At 42.7% G+C, this 13,919-nt stretch overlaps 2 protein-coding genes across 2 annotated transcripts; both read right to left on the reverse strand.

Moving 5' to 3' along the window:
- Positions 1–498: 498 nt before the first annotated feature.
- LOC133019835 (apoptosis-inducing factor 3-like) lies at positions 499–7,183 on the reverse strand. Its single transcript, XM_061086406.1, has 18 exons — positions 7,116–7,183; positions 6,745–6,854; positions 6,144–6,253; positions 6,018–6,062; positions 5,563–5,644; positions 5,142–5,254; positions 4,955–5,041; positions 4,760–4,851; positions 3,629–3,759; positions 2,930–3,045; positions 2,755–2,826; positions 2,607–2,670; positions 2,347–2,423; positions 1,723–1,840; positions 1,319–1,417; positions 1,110–1,185; positions 907–1,011; positions 499–532 (listed from the first exon to the last, which is right to left on the reverse strand). The coding sequence occupies exons 2-18, from the start codon at positions 6,851–6,853 to the stop codon at positions 499–501; spliced, it is 1,530 nt and encodes a 509-aa protein (XP_060942389.1). The 5' UTR covers position 6,854; positions 7,116–7,183.
- Positions 7,184–9,193: 2,010 nt separating this feature from the next.
- On the reverse strand, positions 9,194–13,750 carry LOC133019779 (F-box only protein 40-like). The gene is made up of 6 exons (XM_061086336.1): positions 13,742–13,750; positions 11,898–13,013; positions 11,494–11,780; positions 11,183–11,314; positions 10,055–10,385; positions 9,194–9,412 (listed from the first exon to the last, which is right to left on the reverse strand). Exons 1-6 carry the CDS (start codon positions 13,748–13,750, stop codon positions 9,194–9,196), a joined length of 2,094 nt encoding a protein of 697 aa, XP_060942319.1.
- Positions 13,751–13,919: the final 169 nt, after the last annotated feature.

Here is a 13,919-nt window from a genome sequence, read left to right on the forward strand (position 1 = left end):
TAGCCAATAAATAAACATCAAAATACAATTTCTCAATTGATTATAAAGAAAATGAATAAATGTGATTATGATTTTAAATTATATTAAACTTGCCCTGTGCAAAGAAAAAGCTTCAAATCATTGACATAACAAAATAAAATATGAGACAATCTTCAGTCCAAAAAAATGGCAATCCATGAATTAAAAATAAAGTTTAAACTAACTTAAATTATACAAAATATTACTAAAAAAAATGACAAGTCCCAAAAAAATCTGCAACTATCTGAGGTATCTGTTGTGTGCACGGTGAAGTCCGCCTCACATGAACACTGACGGTGTGACGCACGGGTGAAATCCACACAACCTGCAGCAACACACAGAGCAGGAAACTAAATCGACATCAAACGCTTTCATAACGTCCTCCCTGTCCGTCCTCGGAGCGAGCAGTGACGATGAAGAGACAGATGAAGGACGAAGGCGTCACGCTGACATTGTTGAGAAGATGAGGAGAGAGATGAATCAGGACAGCTGCAGCCAGCTCAGGTCATCTGACCTGTCAGGGAGGAGACACCCCATGTTTTTAGATAAACATCTGATAAATACATCAACAAGTGTTTGAAACATCCAGACGCTCGATTCAACCGTATTTTGAATCGAGCTGTTTCAATCGACTGTTTTATAAAGATGGATGACATGACAGCTACCAAAAAGTCAAGCCAAAACATCTGGAGTGCCCCCTATTGGTTGGCTGCAGTAAGAGTCATGAACCCAGCCTCCCCCATGTTAGTGGATAGGACATAGACCAAACTAAAAAATGTTAAGCTTATATTAATTGAAAACATCTGCTGCTTCATCCAAAAACGATGCAATGAACCGAGCCTCATTATTCAAAAGAAAGAAAGAAAGAAAGAGAGAGATTTGACATACTGAGCCTCTTTCTTCGTGATGACTTTTCCGGATATGAACCTCTCAGCCACCGCAGACGCTGCTGGGTCATAGTTGAGACTCGCTACGGCGATAACTTCATCGTTCCTGAGGGGAGAGTAACACAAAATATAAATACACATATTCTGTCTGTTAAAGGAGTAATACTTTTTTCAAACAGTGGTTTGTTTGTTTGCTCAACCTACTTGATGTACAATGCCAGGAACTTCATGTCCTCAAACTTCCCTTTCACCACAAGCTCAGTGTATCCCTCCCCATAACCTGCAGCAGATTAAAGACATCACATTTGAACTGCTACTGTTGCTCTCAACAGTCAAACGATCAGTTAGTTATTAACTTAAATGTTGTTATACAAACAATATTGGTTGAGTTTAATTAACACGGAGCCTCTCACCTGCATATCGGATTGTTTTACCCAGTAGGACGGTCCAGTAGAAAGGAACTGTGTTGAGTTCAGTCGGTTTATTCATCATGTTCAGAGCTGCTATTCTTCCTAAACAACAATTTAGAAAAATACTCATATATTATAACAGATAAAATAACAGACATTGAGAGTTTATTTACTTGTAGCTTGGAGGAAACTTCTCAATATCCACAGCTGCTCTTTTTTGAGAAAGATGTTGCCACAAATGCACTGGATGATCCTGAATTAAACATAGTTGTAATAACTATTGTACAATTAGTTTGTTTTATAGTATTTTATCTTTCTATACAATACAGGCTATACATCATATCATAAAAGAACAGAACTATATCACTTTTACAGGCTGCATTCTGCGCTCTGTGACTCCACGTTACCGTGTGCTTGTGCCATCTGCCAGTGTCCGATGTTGACCATTTTGTTTTTGGCCATCGCCAGGGGGAAGGTGGCGATGTCGCCCCCACAGAACACGTCAGGGACGTTGGTGCGTGTGTACTGCAGGAGGGAGATACAGGCAGGACACTGATATGCGTGCAGGAGGTTTTATTATACTTCCTTCTGTTTGGGGCACCGGGAACCCTGTGCCCTGTTTAACTGCTCAAAAACATAAAGGAGTAATGACAATTTTAATGTCTTTTGAATTGAATCTTTATCACATCCCTATGACTATATAGTGAACATTTTCAATATAAGTTCTATCAGGGAGTTTGTACGTCTCTGTGTTCTGATTCACCCAAAACAAACAGTAGATTTAAAAAATAAATATATAATCAAAAATTCACTATATAATATTATGTAATTTTCACATAAAGTAATCATCAATTCATATGTTGCTCTGTTTATAGCAAAGTGAAGTGTTTCCACTTATATATATTTCTACATATTGGTCTTTAACTGTATTAGCAGTGGGGGTAAATCTCCAGAAACCCCCCGAGAGGATTCAGGTGCATGTGTTGACAGAATGAGATGTAGATAATCAGGTTGTAACGAGACCAACTGACTTTGTCAACTGGTACAAAATGTTTTTCATCCATCTGGACGTGACTGCCTCTCAGGAGCTCCGAGTTTGGGACAACGCCTGGAGGAAGAACAGAAGAGGACACGCGTTGCTGAGCAGGTTCTGTGGGAACGGGGCTGGTTGTTTGAGTCATATATACAAGTACAGAAAGAATCTTTTACATCAATGAAATATCTTTGGAAGATACTAAGCAGTGATGAAGAGAACGAGCAGGAAAACGAGAAACTATTAAACTGCTCTCACCGATGCCAACGATCAGAACATCGGCCGCAATAACTTTTCCACTTTTAAGCACGACCTCCTTCACCTGCAGGAGGACAAGAGGACCGTGAGACAAAGTGTCCCTCTGTGTTTTCTGAGGTTCATGTCAAAGTGTGTGTTTCAGTTTGACCTTGCCGTCGACACCTCGGACCTCAGTCACACTATCGTTCATGTAGAATTTCACATTCTGCTCCGACAGCATCTGCAGGAACAACAGAGTTTGACCGAAACTGTAGATAAACATGTGGAGAAGTAATTCAGGACGTTCTCTCTCTCCCTCGGGCCATTTTCTTTCTTTCTTTTACCATCATGGTGACTTTGCCGATTTCCGGACCCAGTGTGTTCTGGTACGGCAGCTCGCTGCTGCCGATCACTGTGACACTGGAGGCTTTGTCAATTAGATAAGATGCAACCTCCATACCTGAAAAACATGATAATACAACAATTAAAGACATGTCAGCAACTATTACAAACCGCATTTACAAATGATTGTTTTACTTAAATTTTTTAAAATGTAGAATATAAGAAATAGACTTTATACTTTTCATCCAATCATTGCTTTGGACACACAATATCATGATCATCTCATTAGATTCTAATTACATAGCAAAGGGCTAATATTGCACAGGGGAAATGATAGTTATAACATAATGGAAATAATAACTGAATGTGTGCTGAGAGATTAAAGAAGGTAGAAGAAGGGGGTTAGAAAATAAAATGAGCTAAGTAGAGGAGTAAATTACATTTAAATTAAATTATTAAAACAATACAATAATTAAATTGGCTAATAAAAATTGATTGAAATTGAAAATGATTGACGTTTAAATAGAGAAAGAAAAGTATTACAGTCCTTACTTTATTAATCATTTAACTGATAGTAATATTTCTTTTTACGAATTTCTTTTATATTTATCAATAGATGTAAAACTGATGACATATATTGAAAAACTGACATTTTAGAATCAAATAAACCATCGAACATTAAGAGCCGTGAGATCATGTACCGACAAACGAGGTTCCCACGAGGACCACGTTGCAGCCCAGACAGACTGTGTGGATTTGTCGGGCGTCCTCTGGCGTCTCCAGCATCTTGACATTCTCCAGCTTGATGCCGGGCACATTCAGACCCTTTGCTCTGAAGGACAGGTCAAAACTCTACTCATAAGAAATGTGCTGCAGTGTAGGGATGCTGCAACGATGACAACTACACAAAGTAAAGGTATCTGCTGTGGTCCTGGTTCACTAACCCTAACCTAGTCTGGACAAAAGTGCTGCAAGAAATGCTCTCGGGTTTGTATTTCACCATTGATGTTCCGATTTCACCCCTGTCTGTTTATTTGATTTGCAAGACTTCACAAAACCAACAATATGGATTCCTCATGAACACTTGATGACGATGAAAACATAACTATCAATATTTCATTTCTAACTGAAATGTGATTGGCTGCAATCTGCCATCTCTACAGGACCTGTTTACCTCTAGGACCCTGAGGCGTGCAGATAAGATTGTAGCCGATCCCTCTCACCCGGGTCACAAACTCTTTGAGGTTCTTCCCTTGGGCAGGACGCTGTGGGCCATCAGGACCAAAACCTCCCGCCACAAGACCAGCTTCTTCCCGACTGCAGTTGGCCTTATCAACAAGGCCCGGGACCCCCACCTGACTCGGATTTTTATTCCACCCCCACACCTCTAGGATGTGTTAAACTAACACATTATATCATATCATATTATATTATACTGCATTACATTGCATATTGCAATATGACACTGTTAACTGTTTTGCATTTAGCATTTCACTTTTTACTTCACTTTTTATATTTTTTATATATTTTTATTCAGAAATGTTTGTCTCAAAATAAATGTTACTTTGTATAAATATTGGTAAAAAGTGAGTAAATAAGAAGTAAACAGTGAGTAAATATATACTGGTTTCCCATTTTTTATTGCTCTCCTAGGCATGTTGTATTTATTGCGTTTTTATGTTTCTATGTTCATTGTTGCACCAATACCCAGAGCAAATTCCTTGTATGTGTGAACATACTTGGCAATAAAATACTTCTGATTCTGATTCTGATTCTGATTCTAACGAAACCTAATACATCTGCACTTTTCACACACTGGAGGGTGTATTTACCTGCAGCCTGTTGAGATGAAGAGCTGGTCGTAGCTCTGGACTGAACCATCGTCAAATGTGACCTTCTTCTTGTCTGTGTCCACTGACAGCGCCTGGAAACACAGCCGTTGTTAAATGATTAATCAGTTGACTCTCTGATTGTGCGTTGGACAAAATGAAGTAGTGTAGATGTGATTGGACAGGAGAACAACTCACTTCTTTCCTGAGCCACACCTCAATGTCGTACTGATGGAAAAACTCCATCCTCCTCAGCAGAATACTGTCACTCTCCACATTCATCACCTGTAACGTGCAGGGAGTGTTTGCGTAAGTAACAACAGACACACACACTCACATACACACATATATTCATCAGTAAAATGTTGTGACATGTTTTTTGCACCTTGCTGAGTCTGGTTTTGTCGTAAGGTAAAAGGTCGTCTTTGGTGACCATGATTATTCTGCCGCCAAAGTATTCCTGCCGTAGAGTCTCAGCGCAGATCAGAGACGCAGCGCCTGCACAGAGACAACACACACACACACACACACACACACACACACACACACACACACACACACACCGTCACACACACTGGGCAAACAGATGAGGACAAACTCCTGACCATAGACCGTATATGGCTGGCTGTAGTAGAGGATATACATCCCACCTCCTCCATGTTAGTGGATGGGAGATGGGCCGCCATGACTTTTATATTTTGCCTTATGTATAAATGTAGCTGTTTGTACATACATTTATATACTTTATAAACCCGAACATAACTGTGTGTATATTCCCGATACAGATCCAAGGCGTCCACACTCACCTCCTCCCAGCAGCAGAACAGTGTGAGTAACTCCTGGTACTGCAGCTCCCATACTCTTTAATCGTTTTTCCTGTCGGAGAGTCTGAATCACGCACACACACACACACACACACACACACACACACACACACACACACACACACACACACACACACACACACACACACACACACACACACACACACACACACACACACACACACACAGTAATGCAATGACATCTATCCTGTATTATTCATCACAGAATTATTGTTTTTACATGTAATTTGGCTGCTACTTCAACTGTCTCCAGTTCTTTAGTTTGTACGATTAGCTTTTCAAATCTTTACTTTTCCGATACACACAGAATTAGACAGTAGATTGAAAGTGTAATTATGTGATGAGACAGGAAGCAGCATCACTCTGAGGAGAAGCAACATCAACTGAAAAAGAAGTGAAGAGGTTCGACTGTTTACCTTCTTGTTTACTGACACATACACTTTGTTGTTTTGAATTTTGACCTTGTGAAGAGAAAAAAGAAAGTTAAAACCAATGCAAATCTCCTCGTGAGCTAAACATCCGTCTGTCCGTCCCGGTCCTACCTTGTGGCAGGGTAAACAGTCCATGCCAGGACACTCCTCCAAATCTCCTGTATGGACGTTAAAACAGGAGCCATGCCACGGGCAGCGTACTCTGTGGCCTGAGATAACCCCTGAACACACACACACACACACACACACACACACACTTCAGTTATGTACTCGGTACCATGAACACATTACTGAATAGGCCTACTGGACACAGGCCCCCTGCGCCCTGGGCCAGAGCTGCTTAGGAGGGACAGTAACATATCTTGTTGAAAAGTCAATTAATTGACAACAAGATGTCACAAAAACAACCACAAAGAGACACAATATACATATTCATATATTCATATTCAACAGTTGCAAAACAACAACATTGGTTGAATACATAAAAAATGCTCTTCTTCCGTAAAACTCATCATCCTCTCAAAACATATTATAGTGCTTCTACTATTGTATTTTATGTCATCATTGTGTCATACAACACATATCATATAGTAGGCCTCCAATATATAGTGCACTATAGGTCACTCTGCTGGTCCAGATGTTGTGTAATTTTTATTCTTCACAGAAAGTGTGTTTTCATCCTGTTTTGTTGATCATACGCCTGTGTGTTTACCTTTGCTGAGCGGAGCGCCGTAGTGTGTACACTGGTTACCGATGGCGCTGTACCTGCCCTCGCAGCGCGTCAACAACACGCTGTGATGTCCCACTTCCACCTCCATCATCCTGAGGTAACACACGTACACACACACAGATACACACAAGATACTGCAATGACCTTAACGTCCAAATTAGGTCTTGAATGTCTGTGGGATAACATTTCTGTAACAGTATTGTACAATCCCTCCACTGGTGCTTACAGTACTTTTTATATAAAATTTTGTTTCCTTGCACAACTACACCCCATCAAATGCCTTGTATGTGTAAACCTGCTTGGCAATAAAACCAGATTCTGATTCTTGTTCTGATTGTGATAAGGTTCCTCACTGTCCATCCTGCAGGTCTGACTCTAGACACACCACAGCTGTCAGCTCCTCTGATGTGTCCTCTGGATCCGAGTCTGGAAGCTCTTGTCGGGCTGGACACACACACACGCACACACACACACACACACACACACACAGACTCGTTTTAAATAAATATAAACATGCTACACCAGTGAAATCAAACTCCTCTGACCATCATTACTCTTTTTCAGATGATATTTAATATCTGCCCCCTCATGTTCATCAAACTTCTCCGTTGCTCAAACAATGAAACTGTTTACTCACGTGGTTCGGTCCCGGACATCTCTCTGACTTACTAGTGACCCCACAAAAATCCACGGGACGCCTCCACAAACATGAAAACTCAGTCAGATGCTCCAGTGAAACAAGTTTTGTCTTAAACAGCAGTTTGTGCTCCCTGTTCATTTTCTGCTCGTCAGCTGAATTACGGGGTAGGAGTCCGTTTCCACGACAACCAGTCCATCCCCAGACCTCATCCCTTGTTTTTGGCAGGACGTGAACAAAACTGGACTATTTGGGTTCGATAAGATGAGCAAAAGAAGAGAAAATCAACCAAAAGGTGACTTTTGGAACTCCGGGGGCAGAAAGGTTTCAGTGATGTTGCTGGTCACATTCAGCCGTGTTATTGTTCCAGAGAAAAGAGACCAGCGTCTTTTGTGTTTCACAACTGCAGCACAGAGAAAAGGCTGACGAGGCAGCAGCCGCCGACACTGAATGGACGGGCGACAAAGCTCAGATGACAAAACCGGAGGCGCTGTTATACATTTATCGTTTCAGGTTTCAAGACTCATCACTGAAGAGCTCCAGGATTTTTTACATATATGGATACAAAATATGGATAGTGTTTCCATTCTTGTTCCATTCAGAAGGAAAATCACACTTTTACTCTACTACGTTTATCGGACATTTGGAATTATAAGTCGTTTTTTAAATAAGTAGTGATAATGTTATAAATAACAATATAAACCCGAGAGTCTACAGATGTCACAGGCTTCAGGTGTCTCTGAATTTATAGTAGTTCCACTCCAAACTTCTCACAAGGTTAACTTTCAGTCTGAAGCCTCAAGGTGTCAAGAAAATTGTAATATTTCACCAAAATATAAAAGATTAGAGAAAACCTGAAAGCACATTTTCTGTCTCGGATGTTTATTTATATTTCTTTCCTCAACCCCTCAGGTTTATCTGGTGATCAGGGTTCTAACACACTGTAGCATGGTCGATTGGACCAGTAATAATATAACTTGACAAACAAGGCTACAAAGTGCCAGTTAGTGACCAGTCAGATCGTGACCTCCTCTGATTGTTGCCTTTTCCAAGCAGCTCTACCTCGTAAAGAAAACATCGCTTCGAACAGGACAAACCAAAGATAACATTTTACACAACAAAACAGAATACACAATGTTTAGGACTCTTACACAAGTGCTCACACTGAAAGTACTTTGTGTCAAACTGAGCTCAAACTCAGACTTTTCACTCAGAACACAACCAATCGTATACATCATAATGCACTGAGACAAACAGGTAAGGAAAGAGTACTTTCACTTTTTGATATTTTAAGTACATTTTCTCATTATATTAATCATCATGTTACTACAATGGAGTATTTTTCTATTAAATTGAAGATTGATGAGGATTTGGAGGACTTCTACCACTATTGAGTCAATTTCAGTTATCATTAAATGAAAGAATTAAAAGTAAAAGTATCTCACTACACAGTGATGATGGGAAGAACCGGCCAGACTCTCATATCCTTCACGAACACGGTTCTGTTTTACAGAGCGGACATCCTCACTAACACAGACAGCGCTAAGAGTCGCCATTAGAGGGCGTCAGTCTTGTGTAGCTGCTTTCAGAGCTGTGCTAAATAACATCAGTGTCAATCAAGCTTTTCTTTTCATTGTTTTATTGCCATTTCTCCTTTATTTCTAATTGACAGTGGACACAGGGAGATAAAACAAGAAGGGGTAACTCTGATATGACCCAAACCAGGCAGGTCATGATGTCTTGGTGTTGCCGGCGACCTGTCTTTTATTAGAACAGATTAAGTCGAATGTGGCTCTACATCATGATCCTCTTCTGCTGGACCAAGTCCACCAGAGTGGGACCTTTGCAGCTCGTGTTGGTTTGGACGTCTTCTCTGAAACGCGGTAGTTGGACCTTGTCTGTCCTGGACTCCGTCGTGTAGTAGGGACACAGCTTTAGATGCTCCGAAATGGACGGCACGTCTCGGAAGCTCCAGGCGTCCACGGGAGAGAACAAGGTGCTGAACTGCCACACCTGAAGTCACAAAAAGAGACTGACAATAAATCCTAACAATGTTATGCCAGACGGAAAATCATTCTTGAAATGATGTTGGATTGTAGTAAATATGAAATATAAGATAAGGCAGTGAGTGACAATGCATTTTATACTGGAAATACCTGTACAATATTTATCTCTGATAAAGCGTTGCGTATCGACAGAGGAAAGACGCACAAATTCGTTTTCTTAAAGTGAAATCACCACAAATACAATTAATTAAGTATTTTTAAATCAATAGTCCAGAAGCATTAGTGCCAAAATTAAAACTGCTCACTCTTCAGTAAAACCTGTGACCTCACAAGGACTTTTGAAAAATAATAATTTATATGAGAAACGTACGAGTGCCGAAATAAAAATGTAGCCGACTTTGCCTTTAATTTTCCTAAAATACATATACACACTCATCTATATCAATATTACATTATACTTGTTGCGTGAATAGCCTTTTGTCCGCTCCAAGGACCCTTACCCTAAGATCATGAATATGTCCAGTTAGCTGGTATCATGATACCACAAGTATATAGTAGGTAAATATTTGACTCTACTCTAAACTGTCTGATGCTGCTTTGAAAGTTTAAATACATGCATCTCGTCATCTGTCGTTGGCTCTTGGCTTACCGTCTCTTTCACCCTCCACCTGGCTCCTCCATGTGAGTCGGTGGTCCTCTCCCAGCGGAGGGTGACCATCCCTCGCTCCTGCAGCAGAGAGGAGCACACCTGCCTCATGAGCCGGGACACCAGAGCCAGCTGAGACAGGGACAAACTGTCCAGGAAACTGGCCACGTGGCACAGCACCTCGTAGGGCAGCGAGCTCAGAGAGGCCTCCTCTCCTCCTGCACCACCTCCTCTCCCTCTCTGAGGGGGTGAGGAGTCCACAGAGCTCCTGGACGGCTGGGGAGCGTCACCCAGTGGGATGGTGGCCTGCAGGCTGAAGCAGCCCAGACTCTCACTGGAAGCAAAGTTGAAACTCTGGTCATTAAAAATGCATCACATTATTCTGCCATGCATGACTTATGTATCCAAATGAGTTCATGGGCATTTTAATAAATCTCAGGGGATCAATGCTGTTTCATCTGGTGCTGACAAAACAGCTTCTTCACACATGTTCACCTCCCTCCTTCTTCGCTCTACTAGCTCACTACATTCTGCACTTCCCCTCACTTCTCTGCTTTGTCTGGATGAAATCACTGATGTTGAAGTTCTTATTGGCAGTAGAACAGTTAAAGGTGTAAAAGAAAAGCGTCATGTCATGAAATTGAAAGGAAAATGATAAAAATCGATGCAGCAGAACTATGTCTTTCTTTTTTATTCCAGGCATCCTTCTTTCTTGTAAAGAAGCCTTCATTACCCACAATGCCACTAAACGATCGTGAGTGACAGCCTCCTACATAGATTTCGTAAACTCACTTCTTTAACTCTAAGCCTCCAGATATTTCCATTTCCAACGTATTCAGAAGAACATGCAGAGACATATCTGAGCATTTAGCTGCTTTGAAGACTGATATTTTAAGCAGCAGTTGGAAAAGTTAAATGATAAACGTAGAATCAGTATTGGACTTTAACAGGAGGCCAGAAAAACTCTAAAATATCTTATTAATGTAACTAGCCTAAAGGTCATGTCATATTTACAATAGTAGATTATCTTTGTGTTTTTCATGTATTCATTTACACATCTACTGTATTTATAAGAAGGAAGGTGCGTCAGTTCTTCAGCATATTAAGGGAAAACGTTTTGCATAACCTCACTTGAAGTTGACGCTGGCTTCATGTGTGGACGGCTGGAACCTCCTCTGGCTGTAGGTGCAGCCCAGGTACGCCAGGGGGCACCTCTGCTCGAACCATCCGTTCACACACATCTGGATGTCACTGTGGATATTCCTGTATACACAGAAACATGTTGACATGAAGGTCTCGTCTCCAAGACTACGACCTGATCTGAGTTACAACACAAAAGTTCACTGATATGTGACAATTTCTCAGGTTCTCTATCTCCCTTAGAATCCTAAAACTATGAAGAAACCAATCGTTTAGTCACCGCAGTAGAAAAGAAACCCCACTTGTAATGTTTGCCGTATTCTCTGCGCTGGAAGGTGTGTCCGCAGAGGAAGGTGAAGGCGGAGCTGGCCTTGTGGTGTCGGCTGGTGACGCTCTCCACCTGCAGCTGAAGGTGCAGCTCCAGCGGTTTCCCAGCGGTCAAATGGGCCAGCGTCGTGTTCCTCTGAAAGGGAGCGGACAGGAAGTTGTAGGTCTGCGTGCCCTCATCCTGCAGCAGGCCGTCCGAGCACGCGCTCTCTGCGATGAGGTGCCCCCTCTGCTCCCTCTCCAGGGAGCACAGCAGAGAGGCCTGAGGGGCAAATCAAACGCACCCTGTGGTAAATATTCAAAATGAATTTCTCCCAAATTGCCGTTTTCTAATGAAATCGCAGTAGTATGGATGTAGCCTTGCATTGACTTTCCTTACCTGAATTTCCTCCCACACAGGCATGTCCTTTAAGGTCACCCCCAGGTCGCTGGTGTCCACGGCCCGGCTCTCCCTCTTGTAGAAACCAGGGTTGCGGATGCGGGTCTGCTTGGCAGAGAAGCTGGTCGGGACAGTAAATGTGCGCACGGTGATGATCTTCATGGGCTCCAAATACTCATTCATATAATTCTCCTTTGCCAGTTTGCTGCTGGAGGAAGAGGAGGAGGATGCTGCTGCACCCACACACAGATCTGCTGCATCTTCCTCAATCAGAGCACCCAGGCCTTTGCTGTTCCCTTCAGCCGGTCCCTGGCCTCTGCCTCCCACAGCCTCCTCTCCAGCCGCCCTGCAGCCGCCCCTCTCCATACTGAACATATTTTCCCAGGCATTGTAGTTTTCCAAAAGATCAGCATCAATGCTTGAGGCCGTGGCTATAGCCTCTCTCTCCTCCTGAGTCAACAGCTGATCACTTTCAACCTCAACTTCATCTTCATCTTGGTTTTGGATGTTAAACGTGACTAAAGACTCCCAGGTGTGAGCAGCGGCCTCCTTTTCTGCCGCCTCCTTCACCAAGGAAGCTTTCTTCTGCCTTTCCTTCCTCCTCTCCTCCTCCCTCCTTTCTTCTTTTATCTCCTCCTCCTCTGCACTCTGGACGAGCTCGGGGAACAGTTTCTTCATCTTCATGGAGTGAAACAGGCGGTCCTGGTCTTTCAGGGCCATGGCCAGGTCCAGACATCCTCCATGCTCTCTTTCTCTGAGCAGGTTTTCGTGCAGCTCTGTGCTGGGATAGGAGTGAGCATCGTGGGTCGGCCAGCGGTTCCACTCCATGGAGCAGCACACCACGCTGGCCGGGCACACCTGGAGGTGAGCGGCCTGCGAGGAGCGGGCCAGCTGGACCGGGCAGCCAAACCCGGCGTTGAGGCACGGCACCCTCACCTTAGGGCAGAGCAGCAGGTGATCCTCCTCTTTGCACAGGTGGAACAGAGCTCCACAGTGCAGGCGGCAGGGGATGAGGGCACAGCACACAGAGACCTCCACCCGAGCCCTGCAGCGCCGGCTGTAGCAGGAGTCACAGTGGACATGCTGCCGCTCCCTGGACGCTCGACACCGACCACTCTGATGGGAGGAACAATGGAAAACAAAAGATCAGTTAGTTGTCAGGAGAGTAACACAACAAATGTCCACATCACTTTTGCAAGATCGTGTATATTTACTCTACGTTTTATTACATCATTACCCTTAAATCTGTATTCACCCTGCTGACCTGCACATGGGTGGATAATCATGCAACCAAACTTTTTTAAACCAACAAAACTTTAAATAGTAGATCCTAAAGTTTGCGAAGATAGCGTCACCTAAACAAAATCAACTTTATAGGACACAGTCACAAAGAAATGATATGTTTGACCTGTAAGCTATTTGAATGGAAATAGATTGAGCAAACTATGTGATGTTGCAGTTGAAAAACAAAACCATACCATCCTTCAGATCCTCTTGTTCCACTTTATGTGATCTGTAGACGTCTGACCTGGAAACAGAGACGAAACTATGAATCTCAACGTCTCACATTACAATCAGCCTGGAAATATTCACACAACAGAGACTTAGGGTCAACACGAAGAATGAATTATAGACTTTGGCCTACCACCGCACAAGCTGGAGAGAAGCATGTCCCAGGCACTACGTCTGGTGCTTTAAAGACCAAGTGTCCGTTTGTGCTATGTGTGTGTGTGTGTGTGTGGGTATGTGTGTGTGTGTGTGTGTGTGTGTGTGTGTGTTATTAATAGAGCAATGTGCTGGGGGAGAAATGTTACACAGGTGCTCAGAAACATGGTTTGAGTTACCAGTCCCATGAGGCATCAGGGAATCTCTCTTTTCACTCATTCACATGATCATGCTGCTGATCACTGATTTCAACCTGTGCGGAGCAAAATCAGGCTGAAGTCACATCCCAACAGTGTCCTCTTGTGGAGATTTAGAATATTTAAAAATTAGAAGAGCTGAAGAGCTGTAGAAACTAAC

This window comes from Limanda limanda, chromosome 14 (assembly GCF_963576545.1).
Source record: "Limanda limanda chromosome 14, fLimLim1.1, whole genome shotgun sequence".
Classification (NCBI taxonomy): Eukaryota; Metazoa; Chordata; class Actinopteri; order Pleuronectiformes; family Pleuronectidae; genus Limanda; species Limanda limanda.

What these genes read in the sequence shown, in the direction of transcription:
- LOC133019835 (XM_061086406.1), bottom strand. Translation starts at nt 6,853, where the DNA reads ATGATGGAGGTGGAAGTGGGACATCACAGCGTGTTGTTGACGCGCTGC. An exon ending in ACAAAACCAGACTCAGCAAG is followed by an intron (nt 5,042 to 5,141) that starts GTGCAAAAAACA and finishes TGCACGTTACAG; the next exon opens with GTGATGAATGTGGAGAGTGA. An exon ending in ATTTTGTACCAGTTGACAAA is followed by an intron (nt 1,841 to 2,346) that starts GTCAGTTGGTCT and finishes TCCCTCCTGCAG; the next exon opens with TACACACGCACCAACGTCCC.
- LOC133019779 (XM_061086336.1), bottom strand. An exon ending in GAAGCCAGCGTCAACTTCAA is followed by an intron (nt 10,386 to 11,182) that starts GTGAGGTTATGC and finishes CTTTGCTTCCAG; the next exon opens with TGAGAGTCTGGGCTGCTTCA. An exon ending in GGTGGAGGGTGAAAGAGACG is followed by an intron (nt 9,413 to 10,054) that starts GTAAGCCAAGAG and finishes TTGTGACTTCAG; the next exon opens with GTGTGGCAGTTCAGCACCTT.